The 24,038-nt window shown below is 43.3% G+C and overlaps 2 protein-coding genes across 5 annotated transcripts in view; one reads left to right on the top strand and one right to left on the bottom strand.

The window, feature by feature from the left end:
- Positions 1-716: 716 nt before the first annotated feature.
- kiss1rb (KISS1 receptor b) lies at positions 717-7,253 on the bottom strand. Of its 3 annotated transcripts, none has more exons than XM_048243471.1 (7): positions 7,035-7,253; positions 6,228-6,321; positions 5,558-5,787; positions 5,181-5,305; positions 4,891-5,026; positions 2,315-2,553; positions 717-1,777 (listed from the first exon to the last, which is right to left on the bottom strand). In XM_048243471.1, exons 2-7 carry the CDS (start codon positions 6,290-6,292, stop codon positions 1,418-1,420), a joined length of 1,155 nt encoding a protein of 384 aa, XP_048099428.1. In that variant the 5' UTR covers positions 6,293-6,321; positions 7,035-7,253; the 3' UTR covers positions 717-1,417. The 3 variants fall into 3 exon arrangements, with proteins under 3 accessions (XP_048099428.1, XP_048099429.1, XP_048099427.1); XM_048243472.1 differs by having other exon boundaries at positions 6,257-6,321; positions 7,035-7,054; XM_048243470.1 differs by lacking the exon at positions 7,035-7,253 and having other exon boundaries at positions 6,228-6,350.
- A 2,390-nt stretch (positions 7,254-9,643) lies between these two features.
- tut7 (terminal uridylyl transferase 7) overlaps positions 9,644-24,038 on the top strand; it is a 25,584-nt gene continuing 11,189 nt past the window's right edge. The window contains exons 1-18 of one of the 2 annotated variants that reach the window (XM_048243838.1): positions 9,644-9,787; positions 10,706-11,036; positions 11,305-11,426; positions 11,568-11,678; positions 16,521-16,698; positions 16,815-16,903; positions 17,281-17,332; positions 18,075-18,144; positions 18,295-18,421; positions 18,533-18,652; positions 18,964-19,092; positions 19,408-19,585; positions 21,125-21,536; positions 22,188-22,464; positions 22,806-22,956; positions 23,129-23,215; positions 23,626-23,726; positions 23,861-23,918. In XM_048243838.1, coding sequence (XP_048099795.1) covers positions 10,973-11,036; positions 11,305-11,426; positions 11,568-11,678; positions 16,521-16,698; positions 16,815-16,903; positions 17,281-17,332; positions 18,075-18,144; positions 18,295-18,421; positions 18,533-18,652; positions 18,964-19,092; positions 19,408-19,585; positions 21,125-21,536; positions 22,188-22,464; positions 22,806-22,956; positions 23,129-23,215; positions 23,626-23,726; positions 23,861-23,918 — 2,326 coding nt within the window. In that variant the 5' untranslated portion in view covers positions 9,644-9,787; positions 10,706-10,972. Of the gene's footprint in view, positions 9,788-10,705; positions 11,037-11,304; positions 11,427-11,567; positions 11,679-12,120; positions 12,181-16,520; positions 16,699-16,814; positions 16,904-17,280; positions 17,333-18,074; positions 18,145-18,294; positions 18,422-18,532; positions 18,653-18,963; positions 19,093-19,407; positions 19,586-21,124; positions 21,537-22,187; positions 22,465-22,805; positions 22,957-23,128; positions 23,216-23,625; positions 23,727-23,860; positions 23,919-24,038 lie in introns of those variants that run through there. The other variant, XM_048243839.1, reaches the window with a different exon arrangement.

The following is a 24,038-nucleotide window of genomic DNA, read 5'->3' as shown; positions in this document are numbered from 1 at the left end:
TATTTTTAAAATACAACCTAGCAAACAAACCTTTCCCGTAAACATATAACAAAACTATTCCAGCCAATCAATGGTAAAATGGAGGGGGAGTTTAGGTATAGGGGATTGGTGAGTTCGCTCTCCAGTGTTTTGTCAGTGTTTGCCTGCATTATTCAAATATCAACAGACATAGTTAGGGAAAGTCCGCCAATCTGCAAAATAAATTCATACCAATAGCTTTTTTTACTATGTGTTCCTAGGTGTCTAGTAACACCTCCCAATTTATCCATGGCCAAATGCCAGAAGTCACATGTTCAGAGTTGAGATTCTGTTTTTTCAAGAGTTTTTTGAATAGAATAGCTTCTTGAATTTAGCTTGAATCTATCAAGCTAAATTCTGACTTCAAGTCGAGATCCCCTCTCTTTGTAGCTGGTGGTTCCAGATTTTGGGTTAGTTGTTGACAAAATATGCTACCACACATAGGCTGTGAAAGACATGATGGACATTATCATATCAAAAAAAAAATAATACGTTACTGTATGCAGCAAGACCCGACAGCCACATAGGTGCAGCACAAACATGCCCTTAGTAGGCTGAGTAATATTAGTTTACACCACATCAGTGAATTAGTCCATAAACACTGTACTGTTAACCCAAACGAAAGTAATCACAAAACTCGGATAAGGAAATAATTAGTTGCAATTTGAACCATTTACTTGTTATTTGTAAGCCACCAACACAACAAGTGGAATAAGTCCATGTCACTAGATGCAGGGAATACAGGATGCTTAAAGGTTGTATCAGCGATTTCAGGCCCAAAAAAGGCCAACATAAATAATCACAGCTTTTGCTAGCTGCCCGCCCCATAAGCAGGTCGTCAAAAAAACGCTACCAACAAGGGTTGGCAACCCCTCAAAGGCAAAATAAAGTGTTTCAACAAATAACCGACGAGATGCGCGTTCAGGAGGGGGAGGGAGTAGCTCGCTCGCTCTCTGTTTTGTTTGAACATCAACAGAAGTGGCGTATCCCTGTTATCGCTGATACAGCCTTTAAGTTGACATTTGCGTTTTGTTGGATGTTTTGTGTGTCCATCTCTCCTTTTGCGTTGCCCATAATGTGTCTCATGTGATGAATTAAGTACAGAGTGGACGGTATGCATGAGGTAACACGCGGCAACAAACTCAGTGAAACAGTCGTGAGCCAGCAAAGACATGTGACACCACCGAGAGAGAAAAGGTCACATGGCAAAAATTAGCCTCTGATTAAAGGCTATATGCAGAGGAGTCGTGTGAGTATGTCTGTCAAAGTGAGTGTGTGTCAGTGTGCATTAGATATCTCTCTTACCACACATTTCACAAAATCACTGTTTTTATATGGGAGCATGAGAGGGACAGTGAGAGAGAGTGAGAGAGAGCTAGAGAGAGAAAGAGAGAGAGTCTCAGGGTCCAGATGAAAGGAAGTTCAGCTCAGCGTGTGTGGGGTCAGTGAGTGGCTGTGTCCGGCGGCGAGCGCGTTTGAACGCAGCAGGGAAGGCGCCCCTGAAAGCCCGTCTGAAGTTGGCCCCCATGAAGGCATAGAGTAGCGGGTTGAGGGCCGAGCTGGCGTAAGACATGCAGTGAGCCCAGATCTTCAGCTTGTAGAGGGTGTAGCTGCGTAGTGGGGCAGCCGGGTGCAGAGACTGCAGGAGCAGCAGCACTTGGATGGGCCCCCAACAAATGGTGAAGAGCAACACCATCACCACCACCATGCGGGAGACCCGCGAACGCACCGCCTCTGAGTGCTCATACTGCACATGGACCTGAAATTAAAGGTATGGCACACGTACATACATACATACACACACACACACACACACACACACACACACGCACACATACATACGCACACACACACACACACATCAGCAGGTGGTGAAGAAGGCAAGATGACACAGGAAACCATGAACAAGCAGCTCAATTGTAGATGTATAGAGTGATACAAATAAAGTCTCAAACACAGTCTGATACACTACAAATCTGAAATCCCACCCATATGACTCGCCATGTGTGACACCGTAAAATACACACAAACATGGATACGCAAAAACAAGACAACACCATCATGTGGGACACTTCAAACCTATCACATCATCATGTGGATCGCAATCACAAAGATCCCATCATATGTACAGCACACCATAATCCTCTAGCACTCTGCTACAACATCAACACTTGACAAGAGTTGAATCAGATCATCATCTGGAAACTAATACCTCCATCATGATGATGATGATGATGATGAAGATTATACATATTTTGATGTTTGATGTTAAAACTGATACTGGAACGGCTCAGACCTGGTAGTTGTTGTCCGTTGGCTCCACACTGGGGCGGCCCATACGTTTAAGCATGCAGGCATAGCAGAAACAAATGGTGACCAGCGGCAGCAGGTAGACCGCCAGGAAGGTGTAGAGGATGAAGGTCCTTTGGAGGCTTGGGGAAGGGAAGGCTTCAGTGCAGTACGTCTGTGGGCCAAACCAGTAGCCTGGCTCTAGACGCTGGTACACAGCCACTGGCACAGACAGCAGCAGGGAACCTGACGGGGCCACAGCATGAGGCCACATCACTATAGACCCTTTCAAGGGAGTTCCATTATCAGCATCATAGTTGGCCCCACAAGGCTTCCGTTTTAACATTCCATATGTTATGTAAGGGATAATGTATTGTCCGCCGGTAATTATCCGCTGCGTGTCGGGGTTCTGTTCTCCCTGTCGGGACTTATTATGACCGCCGCGCAGCGAAGCGGCGGTCATATAGGTTTAGTCAGATTTTTTTTCTTTTTTCTTTTTCGCATGCCCAAATTTCCGTCAATGATTCCCGGGACACTGAAAGACCTGGGTACACGAAACTTGGTGGACATGTAACCCCACATGGATAGCATGGAACCATAATTTTTCGTTTTGATCTGTAGCCCCCCCGCTGGACTGGACACCCCGAAAGGAGGGTAGGGCAGACACAGTTTTCTGTGAATATCTCGAAAACCGTAGGGTTTAGGAGGACCATTTTTTTTGTATGTTGATCTCAAGGGGCCATGTCAACCCATTCCATAACCACTCATTTCATGTATAAGCCAACTAGTTAAACAAAAAAAGTAAAAATGAGGTGTTGTAATTGAAGGTATCTGTGACCTAACATAGTCAAAACTGCACAAAATTGGAAGTGTAGGATCATTATGACACCCTCTGTATGCACGCCAAGTTTTGTGGAATTCCGTTCATGGGGGGCCACACAATAAATTAATTTATGTTACTATACACCAACTGGCCTGTAGGTGGCCGGAGAGAGTTTTCTGTGAATATCTCGAGAACCGTGGGGCCTAGGAGGTCCACCTTTTTTTATGTATGTTGGTCTTAAGGGGGCATGTCAACCCATCCCATTACCACTTATTTCATGTATAGCCACCTAGTTAAAAATTAAAAGCAAAAAATTAGGTGTTTTCATCACAATATCTCTGGCTGACAAGGTCAAAACTGCACGAAATTAAAAGTGTAGGATCATTATGACACCCTCCGAATGCGTGGCAAGTTTTGTGTACTTTCGTTCATGGGGGGCCTTACAATAAAATAATTTATGTGTACATTTAGTGACCGTACACCAACAAGGATTCCCGGGACACTGAAAGACCGGGGTACACAAAACTTGGTGGGCATGTACCCCCACATGGATAGCATGGAACCGTCATTTTTCGTTTTGATCTGTAGCCCCCCCGCTGGACTGGACCCCCCGAAAGGAGGGTAGGGCAGACACGGTTCTCTGCGAATATCTTGAGAACCGTAGGGCATAGGATGACCATTTCTTTCCGTATGTTTGCCTCCAGTGGTCATGTTAACCCATTTCATGTGCACACATGTGCACAAACAGATACACACACACACACACACATACATTCACAGTAATCATACGTATGACACATACTCACACAGTAGACATATGTACGCTTGCATGCACAGGCACATTCGCAGGTACACACAAGCACGCACACACACACACACACACACACTCACACACTCACACACGTAACATAAACATAACACAAACAATCAAGAATTTCTCAGAATTATGAACAGGCAAGATGGAGGTGGGGTTGTATAAAATGAATTTTACATGTGAAATCTATGAACTAATCATGTTTTGGTACTTGTTGTCTAGCAGATACCAGTGAGAATTGAGTGTGGATAATGCAATTTAGTGAGACAATTAGAATCATATATGCCTTTCAGCGTGATTTCTTTTTGTGGAAAAAATGTGCTGGACTGGGCGGCGGTCATATTTTGTACCGCTCTGCGGTACATCTAGTTTTCTGATAATTACCGGCGGACAATACATTATCCCGCTTATTACACGGCTACTTGCCAAAACGAGAAAAGAAACCTAACACAATGGGTCTTTAAAATTATTTTGCTACCGTTTCGTGTCTTCTGCTGACAAAATAAATAGTTCGCCACACAGATAGAACTTGACAGTTTCAGGTGTTAGCGGGCAACGTCTTACTAGCTTACTTTCCTTTCAATGAAATTCCATTGCAATGTTTTAACAGACGCCTTTATGGAGGGATATGAAAGACGTTAATCAACCCGTTGCCATGGACAGCGGTGATTATATACTTTGCCGGTGATTTATGTAGATTTAACATAGGCCCGAACGTTGGGAAGGCCCATTCATGTGAATGGAACTTTCTGCAGCACCGTGTAATAACTTACTGTAATGCAGAGGAAGTAGTTTGGGAACCAAATAGAACGTTCCAGCATTGTTTTTGTTTTTATTGTTGAAAAGGTCTATAACACGAGATCCATTAATGCCTTATACTGTACAACATGGTAGAAAGTCTAGAAGTTCATTAATTGTGTGTGTGTGTGTGTGTACATTTGCTTACCTATCCATATGGAGATGCTGACAGCCATGGCTAACTGTGGAGTCCTGTGGTGGAGGGACTGGAGAGGGTACACTGTCACATAAAAGCGATCCACACTCATTGCAGAAAGAGTGATGCAGGTTGCCTGAGCTGTCACCTATCAGACACAGATGTAGTATGTGTTCATGTGTAATAAAGACACATAACAACAGCTAAACTTCCAGTGCTTGGACTGGTTAAGTATAAAGGGCGAAAAGAGCATTTTGTATGAAGGTGTTTGGACCTATCCAAGGTGTTTGGGTTTGGCTGACCTGCTGTAGATAGTTGACCAACCGACACATGAAGTCTCCAAATACCCAGCTGGGCAGAGGGTAAAGAGTGGCCGTGAAAGGCACACAACAAACTAGGAACAGAATGTCTGTTGTGGCCAGATTCACTGCAACCAAAACATAACAGAACAGAGCTGAGAAACTCTCCGCAACCATGCAAAAATGTAATATGTTGTCTTGCTCTTTAGATTAAAAATAAGGACTTCACCAAAAACACTATGGATAACATTACATTCGGATTTTGTTTGCTGATCTCTCAAGAATCTATTATAAATCAGCATTTATAATTAGATGAGCTCCTATGTTACAGCGACTACAGAGATGTACTGTACATGCATTAGTGTCTCAGATGACTATACCTATGTAAATATTGGTGACAGTCTTCATCTGTTGTTGCTTAGCGACTACATAGATGACAAGGGAGTTACCCAGGAGTCCAAGGAGCATGATGAGAGCAAAGAACAGGGGCACCAACCAGGCATCCACCAACAAAGGTGGGTGCAAAGGGACATCATCACATCCAGCACCCCCATTACCTCTGCTGCACAGTGCGCCAGTTGTGCTGGTGACCTTCAAGCTTTCAGCCATGCTACACTCATGCACATTACACAAACATATACAGTACACACACACACATACACACGTGCACACACACACACACACACACAATAACATGGAGTAGGCTACTAACATTTCAGACATAGCCTATTCTTTGGAACACTTTCAATGTAAATTAATGACAGTCTCAATTATGTCTCATGGAACTCATGGAATTTTAACTCCACAGAACTATAAAAATGAACTGCAATTTTAGTTACACATTTTATATACATTATTAATCTGGATGATTCTACTCAATACTCACAATTCATTGTTCCTATTAGCCTATCTATCACTGACCCACATTGCTTTTGAGCAAAAAGTGCTAGCCTATCAATCTAACTTGGACTTCAGCCCATTGCCATACACTGATTAATCTTCCCAACATGAAGTTGGTAAATTCACATGTTAAACATAGGATTATTTTACCTATTAATGTGTCCAGTTAAAGTCCTTACATTCATCCAGACGTATCTGCGGATTTTCCAGTTCATGGAGGTGCCATCGCTCTGTCACCTGTTGACTGAACGGGGGAGAGTGGCAGCCGCATCAGGCTGCACATCAGGCAAAAAAGGAGGGGTGTGTAGACTATGTCTGAGTATGTACTTGTGTGTGAGCAAGAGGGAGGGAGAGAGATATGACTACCCCCCCACACACACACACACACACACACACGCACACAAACTACTACCAAGAGTTTAAGAAAAATCATGAAATCATGTTAACAAGAAATTAACTCATTCCCACTGTACCTGGTAGACCACTTTCTGACCGGTACTCCAGTGGTGGAAAAGTACCGATTGAGAAATGAGAGGTGAGATGACTACTAGGCTACAAAAAAACAACAAAGTGGGATATGGTCAATTAGCCTACTGCCCACCTGTTGACCTGTGTGCTAGGCTACAAGGCTTTTGACTTCATAAAGTAAGCAAGATAGCCTAACACGGGATAATGCTTCGTTTAGACACCAAAATCCTACCATTAAAAGGTCCCTCTGTAACCAAGAATTAAATTTTCTTTGAATATTGATTATCAGGTGGTCAAAATTTACTGACGTCTCCTTTTTTGATCTTGTATACCGTTATGCCCAGATACTTTAGCTCTTTAGTTTTTACAGGAATATTATATAATGATCTGTTGAAGAACCTAAGGAAAAAAGTTGTTAGGCCTACTGGACCCATGTGTCAACCTGGATGATGAAATCTATGTAGGTCAATCAGTAGGCTAAAACAATACCATTGGAGGCAGGTGGTTTTCCGGTAGGAGGGTGGGATGTCTCGTCGCAGCACAGACCATCGGGAGCGGAGTCGGTCTCCTCGGGAAAGGGGAGAGAGTAGTAGCGCAAATGGCGAGCTCTTGGATGAGGGTAATGGAGTGGAGACGGAGGGAAGTGATGGTAGTTTTCTTGGAAGTGATGTAGATTCTGTGGTAGAGATAGAAGCAGTAGACGAGGGAAATTCAAAACAGGAATGGCAGGTAAAAACGAATGGAAAGAAGAAAGACAACAAACGAGGGCAAATGTGGTCAAATGTAGAAGGCTGATGTACACCCGAGAACAAGTTAAAAAGGAGAGTCTTTCCATTCTGTTGTTTTTTGATGAGAAGGTACTGCCAATTAGGATTAGAGTTGGGTATATGAGCTTTCAGGTTCGTCCATACATCCCACCGCCACTGCGATGTTTTAAATGCCAGAAGTTTGGGCACGTGGCAGCCATTTGTAGGGGGAAAAAGCGATGTGGCAAATGCGGGAGGAGATCATGAGTACGGTCAATGTCAGGAAAGCGTTACCCACACAGCAGTAGACTCCTAGGCGGATCCGCCTGGTCATATAGGTTTAGTCAGATTTTTTTTTTTTTTTTTTTTTTTTCTTCAAATTTCCGTCAAGGATTCCCGGGACACTGTAAGACCGGGGTACACTAAACTTGGTGGGCATGTAACCCCATATGGATAGCATGGAACCTCCTGTTTTCGTTTTGATCTGTAGCCCCCCCGCTGGACTGGACCCCCGAAAGGAGGGTAGGGCAGACACAGTTTTCTGTGAATATCTCGAGAAGCGTAGGGTTTAGGAGGACCATTTATCTTTTTTGTATGTTGATCTCAAAGGGCCATGTCAACCCATTCCATAACCACTCATTTCATGTATAGCGCCACCTAGTTAAACACAAAAAAGTAAAAATGAGGTGTTGTAATCGCAGGTATCTGTGACCTAACATAGTCAAAACTGCACGAAATTGGAAGTGTAGGATCATTATGACACCCTCTGAATGCACACCAAGTTTCGTGGAATTCCGTTCATGGGGGGCCACACAATAAATTAATTTATGTTACTATACACCAACTGGCCTGTAGGTGGCCGGAGACTGTAAATATCTCGAGAACCGTAGGGCCTAGGAGGTCCACCTTTTTTTTTGTATGTTGGTCTCAAGGGGGCATGTCAACCTATCCCATTACCACTTATTTCATGTATAGCGCCACCTAGTTAAAAATTAAAAAGCAAAACATTAGATGTTTTCATCACAATATCTCTGGCTGACATGGTCAAAACTGCACGAAATTGAAAGTGTAGGATCATTATGACACCCTCCGAATGCATGCCAAGTTTTGTGTAATTGTGTGGGCCCAATAAAAAATTATTTCATGTATAAGCGCCACCAAGTTAAAAAATAAAAATGAAAGAATTGTTGTAATCGCGGGTATCTGTGACCTAACATGGTCAGAAACTGCACGGAATTGGAATTAGCCAGGATCATTATGACACCCTCTGAATGCACCAAGTTTCATTGGAATTCCGTTCATGGGGGCCACTAATGTGAGTATTTTATGTTACTAGCACCAACTGAGCCTGTGGGTGGCCGGAGACTGTAATATCTCGAGAACCCGTGGGGCCTAGGAGGTCCACCTTTTTTTTGTATGTTGGTCTTAAGGGGGCTGTGAATATGTCGAGAACCTAGGGTTTCCATTTATTTTTGTATGTTGATCTCAAACTTCAACCCATTTTATTTCCATGTATAGCGCCGGAATGCACCAAGTTTTGTGTAATTGTGTGGGGCCTTACAATAAAATAATGTATGTGTACATTTAGTGACCGTACACCAACAAGGATTCCCGGGACACTGAAAGACCGGGGTACACGAAACTTGGTGGGCATGTAACCCCACATGGCAGGCACATACGCAGGCACACACACAAGCACGCACACACACACACACACACACACACACACACACACACAACATAAACATGTACATGCACACAATTCAAGAATTTCTCAGAATTATGAACAGGCAAGATGGAGGTGGGGTTGTATAAAATGAATTTTACATGTGAAATCTATGAACTAATCATGTTTTGGTACTTGTTGTCTAGCAGATACCAGTGAGAATTGAGTGTGGATAATGCAATTTAGTGAGACAGTTAGAATCATATAGGCCTTTCAGCGTGATTTATTTTTGTGGAAAAAATGTGCTGGACTGGCGATCAAATTTTGTACCGCTCTGCGGTACATCTAGTTATTATTCCTTCTTTGTCACTCCTCCGTTGAAACTCCATACCCGTAGTTATGTAAATGTCCAATTGGTGGCGGTAAATGCAACCGTGTATATGCCAACCGCTAATAAAACCCACAAGAAGAAGAAGAAGAAGAAACAATACTATTGAGTTATTATAACCAGAGAATGTCTAATAGACGGGCTCTGTTATAACACATAGTGCACACCTGGTTTATGTGATTGCCAGTTCCCTATGCTGGGGGAAAATAATACTAAATTGCATGTTTTAAAAAAACAAACACACAAATTAATAACTCATAGATCATCAGACTTTGTCCTTTATGTTGATTCGAAACGGAAGTAGCCAACGCTGTCGGTGAAGTCCCACACGCCACTGCTCTCACCGAGTTGTAGGCAGAGCATAGAGGGCTTTGGGTCGGACCAGTGATCTTAAAATCATCTGAGTGCAACCAACATAATGCTGATGTAACAGAGACTTCAGGTATTATCAAAGGATTCTGATTGTTAAATTGCCATCAAAGCCGTGTCTAATGAATTAAAAGTTTGCTACTGGCTAATACACACAGCTTGTTACTTGTGTAAAGCTAGCAGGTAGCTAGCCAGCTAGCTAGCTTTTCCTCGTGTATTTCCCCTTATTGCTAATTTACTAAGTATTTTACGGGGTCAACTGCCAATTAAACTAATTTCCAATAATTTGGAGTGTTTTTCCTCCAGAATAGATCTACTGGTGTAATACACACCATTTGTTTCAGTAAGAAATGTATGCCTCTGCTATCCTCTTGCTAGTGAAATTGTGTTAGGTAAGCTATTGCTTTCGCCACGTATTACAAAAGAATCCGCCACCAAGTGCTGAAACATTAGTTTAGCAAGCAAAGGTGAAGGAGTGGCAGATCTGTTGGCAGAGTTCAGGTTGACAGTTGACCTAGAAGCGAGCCCATAATACTGGCTAGTCTGTCTCAGCAATGCTAAGCCAGCTAGCAAGTTTCTCGCTTTTGTCAATCTCCAAACAACAGAAACCAAGTTGAAGCAGGTTTAATAGCTGTGTTCTTTGTTTAGACCATAGTATTAAGGTTACTGAACATAACTAAACGTTGTGTTGGGCCCCACCACAGGGAAATGTGTTTAGCTTGGTTGCTAGCCATTAACGTTAACGTTACTACATTGCTTATGTTTTCCATAGTTCAAGTTTCAGATTGCTATGACTATAAACAAACAAGCGTGCTCTCGTTCTCTGTGGTTGTCCCTCCAACAAAATAACACTGTACAAATACCGTTAAATAGCCATAAAAGGGCTCTAATTATAATACACCTCTCATCTTACCACCCAGTTAAACAGTTGCAATAGCTCTTGTCTTTACTACATTTCATGTTCATAACAAGGTGCTTTTTATCAACACAGTGCCACTGGACGACAAAAGAACACACATGGAGGGCTTTGGTCGTGGCATTCGTTCCCAACGCGGACGGGGTGCAGACGAGACTGAGAACTGGAGGAGCCCACGGAAGGAGGGGGGTTTTGAGATGGGGTTCAGTCCTGGGGGCTTCAGTCCTGGGGGCCGTAGAGGAGGTGGCTGGGCCCCTGGCATGAGTCCGAAACAGAGAGGGGTCCCCAGGGTCCCCACGGCGGCCGGAGGAGAACTGGCGTGATCGGGAGTATCCCCCAGAGATGGGCCAGAGCAGGAGTAAGAGGAGGCATCCCTCAGGGGAGAAGCATGGGGCCCGTGGCTCAGGTATCCAGGGACATAATGTCAGCTCTCTCATGTTCATAGATATGTACACACACAGACCTTTCATAGGCAAAACAGCATTCATTTCAGCATTGCTCTCTGTACACAACCGCTGATGACTACTGAAGCCATGATTCCACACATCCACTAAACTTACAGAAGGGCATAATCAAAATAGCAATGGTGTTGAGTACACAATCAGTATTGTATTGTGGGAGGTTGTGTGCAAAATTGTTGAGTGTTTGTCTGTACGTTTGATTGTTTTCTTCAGGACTCCATTGGAGAGACAGAGGCACACGAGACATGGACAGAGTCCTGGTGATTGACCACACCACCACTTCCATCTCAGAGTTGCTACAGACCATAAACCAGCCTCCGGATGAGACGCAGGGGGTGAGACACACACACACACATTCATTGTCCGCCCATCATGCATGCTTCAAGTAAGATCTGAACCGCTTAGACGTAGCTGTGATCTGTGAAAGGTCTTGGAAAACCTTTTTTTTTTAAACTGCCATTTGTGTGTGTTTTCAGAGAACAGAGGAAAGTTGGTGGTTCAGCTGCCATTTGTGTGATACAAAGATAGACTCTGTGTCCAGGGCAAATTCACACCTGAGAGACCGTGGGCACAGAAGGAGGGCCAAGGTGAGTACTCACACTCATACACTCACACTCATACATACACACACACACTCACATACACACACATACTCAAACAACATGGTTAGAGCAGTGATAGACATAACACAGGACTAGGACTCACATTAACTAAAATTAGGGGGGAACAGAAGGCAGATTAGAGAGACGAGGCAGGCAGATCATTCATACAAAAAATCAAGCAAATACAGTGGCAAGAAAAAGTATGTGAACTCTTTGGAATTACCAGGTTGTCTGCAATGTGAAATGTGATCTGATCTTCATCAAGTCAAGTCACTAGTATAGACAAACACAAGGTGCTGAAGCTAATAACACAAAATAAGTTATTGTCTTTCATGTCTGTTGAAAACACCAATAAAATATTAATTGTGCTGGTGGAAAAAGTAAGCAAACCTTTGAAATTAATTACTGGTTGAACCTCCTTTGGCAGGAATAAACTCAGCCGAGTGTTCCTGGTAACTGTGAATCAGATCTGCACAACATTCAGGAGGTATTTTAGCCAATTCATCCTTCAGTTCAACCGTATTATTAGGATGTCTGGTCTGAATGACTTTGTTTGCTCTTGGCTCTAACTGAGCCACTCTAAAAAGTAGATTTTCTTTTTTGAAGCAATTCTGTGTAGATTTCCTTCTATGTTTAAGATTATTGTCCAGCTGCATGACCAAACGTTTACTGAGCCTTATGCCATCCTTACAATGAAAGACTTTACAAAGATTTGGAAAAGATTTTTGAAAGACTACAGTCTTAGACCCTCTCACATCTAAAGTCAAGACTAGTCACAGACTATGATTTTCCAATGACTAGGGATCTTGCAGGGTCACTTTTTACAAGACTGCAACTAGATTCCTTTAAATTATTTCTCATCGTGCACTAGATATCAACAGGAACTCAAATTGATGGCATACTCATGTCAAAGCGATAATTTTGTGTTTCTGCAGCATTGTTTCATGTGTGACATCCCTAACCGATATAGAGTTGTTCTGTCACGTGGAATAGCCGACTAATAATTTATAAGAAGCAAAGTAAAAAAATTATTTTGCCTACTTTGTCCCTTCTTGTTTGGTGTTGGAGAGAAGTCACTATTGGTTTTTAATTTTGTTCACGTCACTTTTTGCATGAGCCACGACAAAAAGACTTACGATAGTATCAAACATTTTTGATATTGTTGTAACGCAAAACTATAAAAAGATTCACTTGTACTGGCTTAAAACTGCTAAGATTGGCACCTTACACTAAACAGTCTAGTTGACGGAGCACTCCGCGACTCCAGTAGAACTCCCATGATTTCATTCCGTCTTTGGATATATAGTCGCCGACTGTAAAATCGCTATAAAATTTGCTATAAAGCCTCCCTGTCATTGACCAAGTTTGCATGCACACCATATTCCGATTAAGGTCCATATTCTGTTTATGGCAATAGTCAGAATGACGTTCCATGTGCAGCAGAAATGGGAATTTCATGTTTGACATATTCTGAATAAACCAGCAACATGCAGTTAAAGTACTATCTGTGCTATGACATTTCAACGGTCTCTGTCCCTGAATTGCAGTCACGACCCCGAGCTGCTACCGTTTTACTTTCTAGCCTTATAATAGGCCGCTGTCAGCAGAGCGCAAAAAACCTGCTTTGAGCATTATGATGCTTTCACCCATCGAATTCCATCATGGCATTTAAACTTTCTGGTTTGAATACATAAGTTGACCTCATCTTCACTGTAGAAGTGCAAACTTTTAGCCACGCATTTTGTTATGTTTTCCAAGTGTCAGAGCAACAAACCAAGCTACCAGAATTCCTTGCATGAATATGACAACATGATTTAATATTCCAAAAGGGGCCATTCCAGCTAATGTGTTTACATGCTCTAATATTCATAATATTAAAACAGTCTATTTAAGTTTTTAGTAATCGAAATATGAGCTTATTCGGGTTATGGTAACTGGAATAAGGTGTTCACATGACTCATACGGAATCGGAATATTGTCATTATTCCAAATATGGTATGCATGGAAAAGTAGTCATTGTCCTGTTAGAATATTGATAAACTTGGGTTTTAATTTTTCTCTTAGTGATAGCAAATTGTCCAGTCCCTGAGACAGAAAAGCAGCCCCTAAATCATGACACTCCCCACACTGTACTTCAGCAATGAGATTACGTTTTTTTATCATGACCTTTTGATGCAATACAGTGCTGTGTGTTCTTTCCAAACAGTTCAGTCTATGTTTCATCTGTCCACAAACTCTTTTTTCCAGTAGCGTTGTGGTGTCAAGGCTACTGGAAAATAAATTTTAATTAGTTTGGAGAGCAGAGCTTCCACTGTGGTGTCCTGCTTAGACACCCTCTTTATTCAATGTGCTACCCGTGGTGAACTCATGAACAGAAACATTAACCCTTAAAGGTGTAGGTTTTTGAACATTCTAAGTTCCGCAACAATTGAAGGTTCTAAAATTCTATGTTGAATTCAATGAACCCAGATATTCTTTAGAATGTTAATTTCCCAACATTCCCGTCACACCGGTGTGACGGTACTCTTTAAGGGTTAAAGGTGTAGGTTTTTGAACATTCTAAGTTCCGCAACAATTGAAGGTTCTAAAATTCTATGTTGAATTCAATGAACCCAGATATTCTTTAGAACGTTCATTTCCCAACATTCCGGTGTGACGGTACTCCTTTAAGGGTTAACCAGTTCCAATGACTCCTTAATGTGTTTAACTGTTATTCTGTGGTATTTATTTACCTCATTAACAAGTCTCTTAGCAGGGTGCCCACTTCTAAGCACACTAGTCATAGTACTAAGTCATCTCCTTGTGTGACAATTTGTTGATCTGTGGGCTGATAAATATTTAAACTCTTTGAGATCACATTACCATTGCATTCCAGCTTTCTAAAGATAATCAGTTTTTTGTAGTAGGTCCTCTGAGATCAGAGGCATGGTTCACATCAGAATATTCTTCTCATGAACAGTAAACTCAAACTGTGTAACTGTTCTGTTAAAGGTGCTCTTAGTGATGTCACGTGGTTTCTAAGCTCAAACATGTTTTTACAAACGGCAAACATCTCCTCACGATACACTAGCTGCCTGTCCCCTGAATACACTGTAAAAAAAAACGCTGTCTCTGTTGACAGCCCAGGCTCCAAAAAACAGCAGTGGCTACATCAGGCTGTTTTTGTTGCTATTCCAGGCTGTTGTTGCCATTTGTGGAGCCTTGGCTGTTTACAGAGATGGTGTCTTTTGCAGTGTATTCAGGTGACAGGCAGCTAGCAGATTGTGAGGAGATGTTTGCTGTATGTGACAAAAATGTTTTAGCTTAGAAACCATGTAACATTGCTTAGAGCATTTTTAATTGTTAAAGTAACTATACACCACATGTTCAAAGTTGTTTAATTAGCCGCATTTACATGGACTTTTTATTTTTTTTCCCAATAAGATTGAAATAAATCTGATTAATGATTTGAACTGAACTGTTTACATGAAAGTTAACCGATTTACATTTACATGAAAAATAAACCAATTGGCGTTTAATCTGTGTTTACATGGAACAAGCATTTAATCATTTAGAAGCTCCTAGTTGTATTGCTGCCATGGAAACTAATTTGTTTACATCACTCTGCATTATTACCACATATAGGAAACACCTGCACAGAAAGAAGAAATGTACTCCAACAATCGTAGTACCTGCTGTAGTATCAGAGTACACCACCCTTTTTGGATTTGATTGGAAAGTTAGTCGGATCGGGCTGAATCCGATCCGTCGAAGTGTTGACATGAGGCATTTTTATTCCGATCGAGCCATTAGTCCGTTTGTAATCAGATTAAAAGTGTCCATGTAAACGGGGCTATTTATTGCTCCATATTTGTTAGTGTCTGACTAAAATTAGTTTTTGTTGAAGCCATCAGACTTAGGGTTCGCTTACATTTTCCAACTAGTATTGTGAATTTTTGAATGACCTATTCAATATGGAATATTCAACAGTGAACAGAATATAAGAACAGTGCAATAATGTGTATGATCAGTAAAAAAAAAGATTGTTGCAATTCAAATGTAGATTATTTTTAGACACATACCTTAATGCAGCTAATTCCAAAGGGTTCACTTATATGCCACTGCCCTTTCAGACATGCATAGGGTCTCTCCGGGCTGCCTTTAACTGTTTAACAAATCACTTGCCCATAGATATGAACTTTATTTTTGACACCAAGTAAGATGGCAACATAGAATGGTGCCTCCATTAATTAATCATTTGGACATTGCTGCCGAGATACCGACTACTTGCTTCATAATTCAGTACAATTTTGGAAGTAGATGACTGCATGACGGATACATGTATGCTTTCTTCAAAATTCACCAAATGAAGATATCTTAGAAGGCAGAATTACCACTGAATGCTATCTTAGGATTTTTTCCATTTCAGACAGACCCATCATATTGCCATACATGGGTCAGATGTACCTCAGGCACACATACAGGTTTCAGGGTGTAGCAAGGGAGATGGTAAGGTTGACTAGGGACCCCAAACCCACGTCACTAGTGGTGATGAAGGCTGACTTGAGTTTGTGAAAGAAAGGAAGAGGCCAGGGCAAAATACTAGTCTGCTCTGGTGGGCCTTGGTGTTTGGCCCTGCTGTTTGGCCATGGCATTTCAGATTAACCATATTGAAGGCCACTTAGGACAAAGGTTTTAAAGCATTATGAGCTACAGTACATGTAGTGTTTACGTAATCTGAGACCTTTTGTCGCACAAAAAAAAAACTGAATTCATCATTGCGCAGTTTCAAGAATTATCTATTCATTTCTAATCTATCTAATCTATTCATTTAATGTGCTTTTGTAGGAGAAGCGAGATGAGCTGATGTTGAAGAGCATCCCGCCTCCGGGGAAAGACCAGATATCTGCCATTGGCTCTGCTCTGGAGGCTGTGGTGGTGGGGGAGGGGCTAAGTGAGGAGGACGTGCAGGTGCGGCGTGGGGTGTTAGCCCTGATGCAGTCAGTTATCACTCCTGTACTGCCAGGTAAGCCTTTTATAAGCTCAGGCCATGCACTGTCACAAGTCTGCAGTACAGTCTGCATGCGTTTGTTGTGTATTCTTTTCTGTGGGCAACATGGGCTGTATGTATGTGTTTTGCAGGGAGTAAGCTCAGGTTGTATGGATCCTCCTGCACTAGGTTTGGCTTCAAAGACTCAGATGTGAACATTGACATCCAGGCTTCCTCCAGCGTGAGTAACCGTGAATTCAGCAGGCTCTGAGCTCTGAGGCCAGTTAAGAGAAATTATATTGTTTATTCCTGAAGTCCAGACTGTATTCTTTTTTGAGATCCTGTCCTCTGATCCTCTGCTATGCTACTGTCTGTGAGGATGTCAAGGATTGTCCTCAATAGAACAGAAGTATTCTATGTTCTCATGAATTAACTAGTTTTATACCGGACTGTCCGGTGTTTTGATTCTGTCCTTGAGTTCTCCTTTAGTCTGGTTCACCTTTAGGCATTCAATTTGCTGTGTACCTTGTTGTTGTCCCTGTGGTTTGTGGTGATGCTCATTGTTTTATCTACATTGTGCTCATGTTGTATTTAGGTTGTGCTTGACTGTATTCACAGATGCATCAGCCCGATGTTCTACTGCTTGTACAGGAGACCCTATCTAAATGCTGTGAGTATCTGTGTGGGATTGTGGGATTGAATGAGACAGTTTGTTTGTCTGCATGTTACTGAGCTTGTTGTTCTGCATCCAGATGTTCTCCGTGTTTTTAGTTATTTGTATGTCTTAGCTCCGCTTACCAATGTGAAGGTTTTATTTGGTTACCTGTGTCCAGTGCTCTTACTATGGGTTTGGGAGTTTGGGTTGATTTGAGCTGTAACATCTCTGTTGACCTCTAGTTTGAGCTGAGCTGACTTTTTGCCTGATATCTTACAAACAATATTTCTAACAAAATTATACATACATTTTAAGTAAAATAAAATAAGCTTGGGCAGAATTAAAAACATAAAGCCCTCTACATTCTGTGACGATATGTAGTATGACATCTGGCTGACTCGCCATGGTACTGTACATGCCTACCTACTCATATCTCCATTATTGAGGGCACAATTAGGAGTTTGCTATATGGATTATTTCTAAAATGTGCTTTTTGGGATATCCTCCTCCTATTCATTTTCAGTTTTTTGTATAAGGTTGCATTGTCTTTGGTGGTTTAAACACATCAGCTGTAACTTGATGAATTTCCACAGGGTTTCCCTGTGTTAACTTGTTTGCACTCCCAGAACTGGGTGCACATAGTTAAGTACTAGGCTGCAGTTAGGCGTGCATGTGATTCTATCTCATGTTTCAACTGTGTTGGTGTGTGTGTGTGTGTGTGTGTGTGTGTGTGTGTGTGTGTGTGCCCGTTCTGCAGCTGCGTTTGTGGAGGTCCATGGGGACTTTCACACGCGGGTCCCAGTGGTGGTGTGCCGAGAGAAGCAGAGGTCTGTAGCTCTCTGAGAAAATCACCTTGCACGTAAACCTGCACTCATGTAATTGTTTTCTGTCCACATGGGAAGTTGGGAGATGTAGTTTTCTGTGTGCTCTGCCCTGCTGTGCTGGGACTTTCCTAATACTAGTTGTGGTGTCCTCAGTGCTCTGCTGTGCAGGGTGAGTGCAGGAAATGACAGCGCCTGTCTGACGACGCAGTTCTTGTCTGCACTGACCAGTCAGGAGCCACGTCTGCTGCCACTGGTGCTGGGCCTCAGGCACTGGGCTAGGGTGAGTCCTCTGTCCCCAGCAGCAAACCCTAACCACCACCTTTTCCACCAAACATGATTGTAAGGTGAGGTGATTCTTTCTGAGTGATCTGTCTCTGTGTTCTGGTGTTAGATCTGTCATGTGGACTGTGTAGACGAGGGTGGGCTGCCCCCGTACAGCCTGGCCCTTATGGTGATCTGCTTCCTGCAGCAATGCAAAGAGCCCCTACTGCCAGCATGCTTGGAGAGCACAGTAAGACCTTGCTTCTGTGTGTGTGTGTGTGAGTGTGAGTGTTGGGGGGTATTCTGCATCCTGTGCCTCCTACCCCTTGGCGCACATCAGCACCTTTCCATTCACGTTCCTCCTCTCCTCTCCTCTCCTCTCCTCTCCTCTCCTCTCCCTCCCCTCTCTCTCCTCCCCTCTCCTCTCCTCTCTCCCCTCCCCTCTCCTCTCTCTCCCTCCCCTCCTCCCTCTCCCTCCCTCCCCTCCTCTCTCCCCTCTCCCTCCCCTCTCCCTCTCCCTCTCCTCTCCTCCTCTCCTCTCCCCCTCTCTTTCTGTTGCAGGGGTTCTCCGTAGGGCAGCTAGCGGGATTCTCTCTTACAGCCCTGGAGGGCCATGAGGTGCTGTGGGTCTACAGTCTTCCCCAGGCAGACACACAGGTCCCTATTGAGAGCACAGTGAAACGTGGAAAGGTAAGTCGATTAGCTCACGTACCCTTATACGCACCCATTAGCCAAATGCAGCTAGCGCTGGTAGATTGGGGCAAACCGCTGCAGACAGGAAAGCTTCTATTCATTTTTGACACCATCTGTTTATTCCCTTTGCATTATGTGTGCTGTGCATATGAATGTCCATGTGTGTTTTTTTGTCCAATGTGTCTGATAACTTTTGCACTGTGTCTGTATGCAGTATGTTATATACCTAACTTAGGTAACTGATTTATACCTGTGTGTGTGTGTGTGTGTGTGTGTGTGTGTGTGTGTGCATGTGTGTGCATGTGTGTGCAGGCTCCATTGGTGTTTGCGGAGAGCTGCAGTGAGGCAAGCGTGGGGCTGCTCTGGGTGGAGCTCCTGCGTTTCTACTCGCTGGACTTCCAGCTGCAGGACCGTGTGCTGAGTGTGCGCACCAACGCCCCGCTGTGGCGGGACAACAAGGACTGGCCCCGCAAGAGGATCGCCATCGAGGGTCAGTGAACAGAGTGCATAGACCACCAGAGCCCTGGAAAAAGCTGTAACTGCAGTAGATGAATAAAAGCCCAGTGAAATAATGGTAGCAGTTTAATAATAGCTAATCCTATAGACAATCCCTGTAATGGCTACAGCTCTCTGTTGTGTTTTAGTAGTTTGCATGCTAAAATTTGAATCTGAGGTACATTATTTTGTGGTGTGCACTGGGGGTGTCACGATATCAACATTTCAGAATACGATTATAATGACAAAATATATCATGATAACGATATTATCGTGATGTCAATAGCAATCATTATAAAAGAAAGCAATCACTTAAAGTAGGCCTAGACTATATATTAATTTTATTCTAAAATGTTTCTCTTGTCAAAAACATACCATTCAGGCCTACAACTCCCACTTTCTCTCATAAAACAAAATGCCCAAACCAGGTCAACAACATTAAATTGCTATTATCGACTGATAAGACAAATTTGAACATGAAATTGAACTAGCCCTATATCACTGGATTTATGAATACTGTACCTGTAGTTTCATTGTTTCTAGGCATAATTCTAATTGCAGGTAGGCTATCTGAAATTGCATTTTCAGGAGACTTGCCATAACTTATGATGTTAGCTATTGCATGTTAAAATGGCATGTCATAGTTACACACACTGCCAGTTCATGGACAAACGCAAGTAGCCTACGTTACCTCCTGTCAGAGCAGCTTAATTGGCGATAACGTGAGGTGATGCTTCTTTCCTCTTTGACAGCTCAGAAATATCATTATGCAGAGGTATGTTTTTAAGCCTAGGCTACTTTTTTTTTTTTTTACAAGCAAAACTTTTAGCATGATCTTCAAATTCATTGTTATACTATAGGCTATGTGTATCATGCGAATGAAAGATGAAAAACGTGTCAGTAGTTCGGAACGCACGGCGAGACAAAAGAAAAGTTCACATTAAGCCTACAACTTTGTAATTTCAATGGGCCAGTTAGCATGTTAGTTTTTGTGTAAACTGGGCTGTTTATGTTGTTTCACAGCCTTTTGCTTGTGGGTAGGCTAGTTACTTCGCTAGAATTAATTAGACTAACAGTCTCCTGATATCGCTTTTTGTTGCGCAGCCAAACGAATTCCCACACGCTTTTCTAGCTGCGGGGCAGAGCAGCAGAGACAGACAAAGGCTATTCTATCCACTGCATTCTCCATCATGTCCGGCATCTTTTCAAGTTAGCTTACAAATGAAATCAAAAGTTTGGCGTTACTATGACTTTAGGTTTGAGTGTGTGACTTTGAAGGGAGCAAGTGAGGAGGAGAGAGAAATCACAAGAGAGTAACAAGCCCGTTCATTTAAAATGGCATCGTTATGCTACACGATACTACCGTGGGTGCATTATTTCCACAATATTCATATTCTCATGGTTTATTCATCACGATTATCATGAAACCGGTATATCGCGACACCCCTATTGTGCGCCACTGATGAGGAGGGGTGTAGGGTGGCTAAGGGATGGATTGCTGGGTTTAAACATGACCTTTGTTGTCATTTTCTAGACCCCTTTGCGGTGGGGAGAAACGTAGCTCGTACCATGATCAGCCAGCCCATGTTCGAGTACTTCCTTCACTGCCTCAAGACCACCTACAAGTACTTCAGCCACCGTCCCACCCATCCGACAGCCAATCACAAGCCACCGAGCCAGCCCAGTCCTAAAGAGAGCTCGACTCCTCGCAAGGCCAGCGGGGAGGCCAAGCCGAAGGCTAGCCGCGATTTAAATCACGTCCAGTCTGGGGTCAAGAACCTCCGAGAGACCTCCAAGGTGGCCAGTAGGAGACGGCAAAACTCGCACTGCTTGGCGCAGGAGGAGCTGGAGGAGGATGAGGAATCCTCCGACCTTTTGGAGGAAGACGATAGTGAGGAAGAGGAGGATTCCGAGGAGGAAGAGGTCATGAATCGAGAGGAGAAGAGGTGAGACTTGTGGAAGAGCCCATTGGCGTCTGATGCACAACAAAGTCGCTAAGGCGGGGATCACATTAGCCAGCGGCAAGCGGCAGGTTTTCTATTTTTCTCTATGGTTCAGCAGCGGAACGGTGGCAACACTGGCATAACACTAGCGTTGAACAAGCTGAGCGTTGAACTTGGTTCAACTTTCAAAGCGCAATGCGAGCGTATTCAATTGACAAACAATTTGTGTTGCTTAGGAACAAGATATAACTTATTATGGCCGCTGCCGCTTGCCGCTGGCTAATGTGATCCCTGCCTAAGGGTGCATCCAGTAGCAATGAGAAGGCTTGTGTTACAATTGAGGGTGCACACTGCACAGTCCAAATTTGGGGGTGCACTGCAGATCCAGACCAATGGCTCCACACACATGCCTGCACTGGTACCCCCACTGAGACAAGAGTGCGATGAGCCCAGCATTTTACATCAAGGCTATTAATTGCCATTTGGAGTCTGATGTAAAAATGTATCTATGTAATCATTTAATATGATTGTTAATTTTGACTCAGTTGGACAGCACTGGACAACAGTACTGGATTGGGTCAGATTTGAGTAGCCTATAGGATTGTACAACACATGGCATGGCTGTAACGTTGTGTGTTGTGGTTGTGTTTGGAGGTGGGAGCCGTTCCAGCTGACTGCAGAGGAAGAGGGGCTATTTGCTCTTGATGAAGAGCTGAGCGAGGAGCATCCGTCCGACTCGGAGCGGGAGGAAGAGGTGGAGGAGGAGGAGGACACTCTTCTTTCAGAGGAGGAGTCTACTGCCGACCCCACCCCTTTGTCCCGCCCACACTCATTCACCCCGTCCAAATATGGAAGTGCTGAGAAGAGTGCCGAGGCATTGTTAAACGGCTTCCGCTACCATTTCACTAAGCAGGCCTTTACCTTAGGCAAGGTGTGTGAGCCCCAAAAGCAGATACACACACACACACACACACACACACACACACACACACACACACACACACACACACATACATATACACACACACATATACATATACATATACACACACACACACACACACACATATACACACACACACACATATACACACACACACATATATACACACACACACACATACATATACACACACACACACATATATACATATACACACACACACACATATATACACACACACACATATACACACACACACACATACACACACAGGATACTGTTTTTTATATACACACACACAACCCACTCTGGATACTGTTTTGTGGCAGAAACCCACTCTGGTGTGCAGCCTGTGTAAGCGAGATGGTCATCTGAAGGGTGACTGTCCTGAAGACTTCAAGAAGGTGGAGATGAAGGATCTTCCCACCATGACCCCAAAGTTCCTCAAAATCGTTGATCAAGTGTGTGAGCAGTGCCATAGTGAGTACTACAGAGACACACACACACACACACACACACACACACAGTTTTAATTGAGCGCAGTACCACATGCTCTGCTTTAATAGAGGTTATTGATCAGTGAAATGTATCTGTGTTGTCAGTACCTTGACCCCTTAACAAGGGCTTGGATTTGATCCGTTTGTGTTTTCAGAGGATTTTGCCCCAGATGAGGTTGAGGAGCAGGTGAGGGAACACATCTTGCAGGACCTGGAGACCTTCATCAGGCGCCATATAGAAGGTAAGAGGTGACCGGGCACGATGGGAACTGTGAATGGAGTGATGCTACAGGAGAAGGGGACCAAGTGTGTCACCTGCTTAAATCTGTTTAATTGTAATTTAATTGCTGTGTCATTGTAAGCTAAAGCAGCCAGGCAGCTACAGCGCTACACTTTTAGGGCTTGAACATGGGGGCTCGTGAACATGCCATGTCCACAAAGTGTAGCGCTGTAGCTGCCTGGGAGCTCTAGCTGTTGGCTGCAGCAACTCGAGGTAGATAAAACCGATTGTTTCCTGGGGTTTTTTGGTACTGATAGTACTCGATGACCTTGAGAAATGGAGATCTATGAGAAAAAAATTGTGGGAATTCTACTTTAAGTTCAAAAAGCTATTTAATTTTGTGTAATGTTAATGTTTGTGTCTGTTTGATAGGAGCCCATCTGAAGCTATTTGGTTCATCAAAGAATGGCTTTGGCTTTAAGCAGAGTGACCTAGACATTTGTATGGTGCTTGAGGGCCAGGACACAGCTATGGTACACACTCACTCAGAGGCACAAACACATTTACACACAACCAAAACCCTCACACATATATAACTGGTGCGTGTGTGTGTTTGTGCGTGCGTGTGTTTGTGCGCGTGCATGTGTGTGTGTGTGTGTGTGCTCAGGGGCTGGACTGCATTGGCATAATCCTCAGCCTGGCTCGAGCTCTTGGCAAACACTCAGGTAAGAGTTGTCTTCAGATCCTACACCCTGGACTCCTTACAGCTGCACCGTTAAACAGCACTGCTGCAGGTTACACAGATGTTGGTTCCACTAGTTTACTGTCCTCTTGATCAGACGACA

The sequence above is a fragment of the Alosa alosa genome, chromosome 5 (assembly GCF_017589495.1).
Source record: "Alosa alosa isolate M-15738 ecotype Scorff River chromosome 5, AALO_Geno_1.1, whole genome shotgun sequence".
Taxonomy (NCBI): domain Eukaryota; kingdom Metazoa; phylum Chordata; class Actinopteri; order Clupeiformes; family Clupeidae; genus Alosa; species Alosa alosa.
The sequence above is the reverse complement of the archived record's forward strand: the minus strand, read 5'-3'. Positions and strand labels throughout refer to the sequence as shown.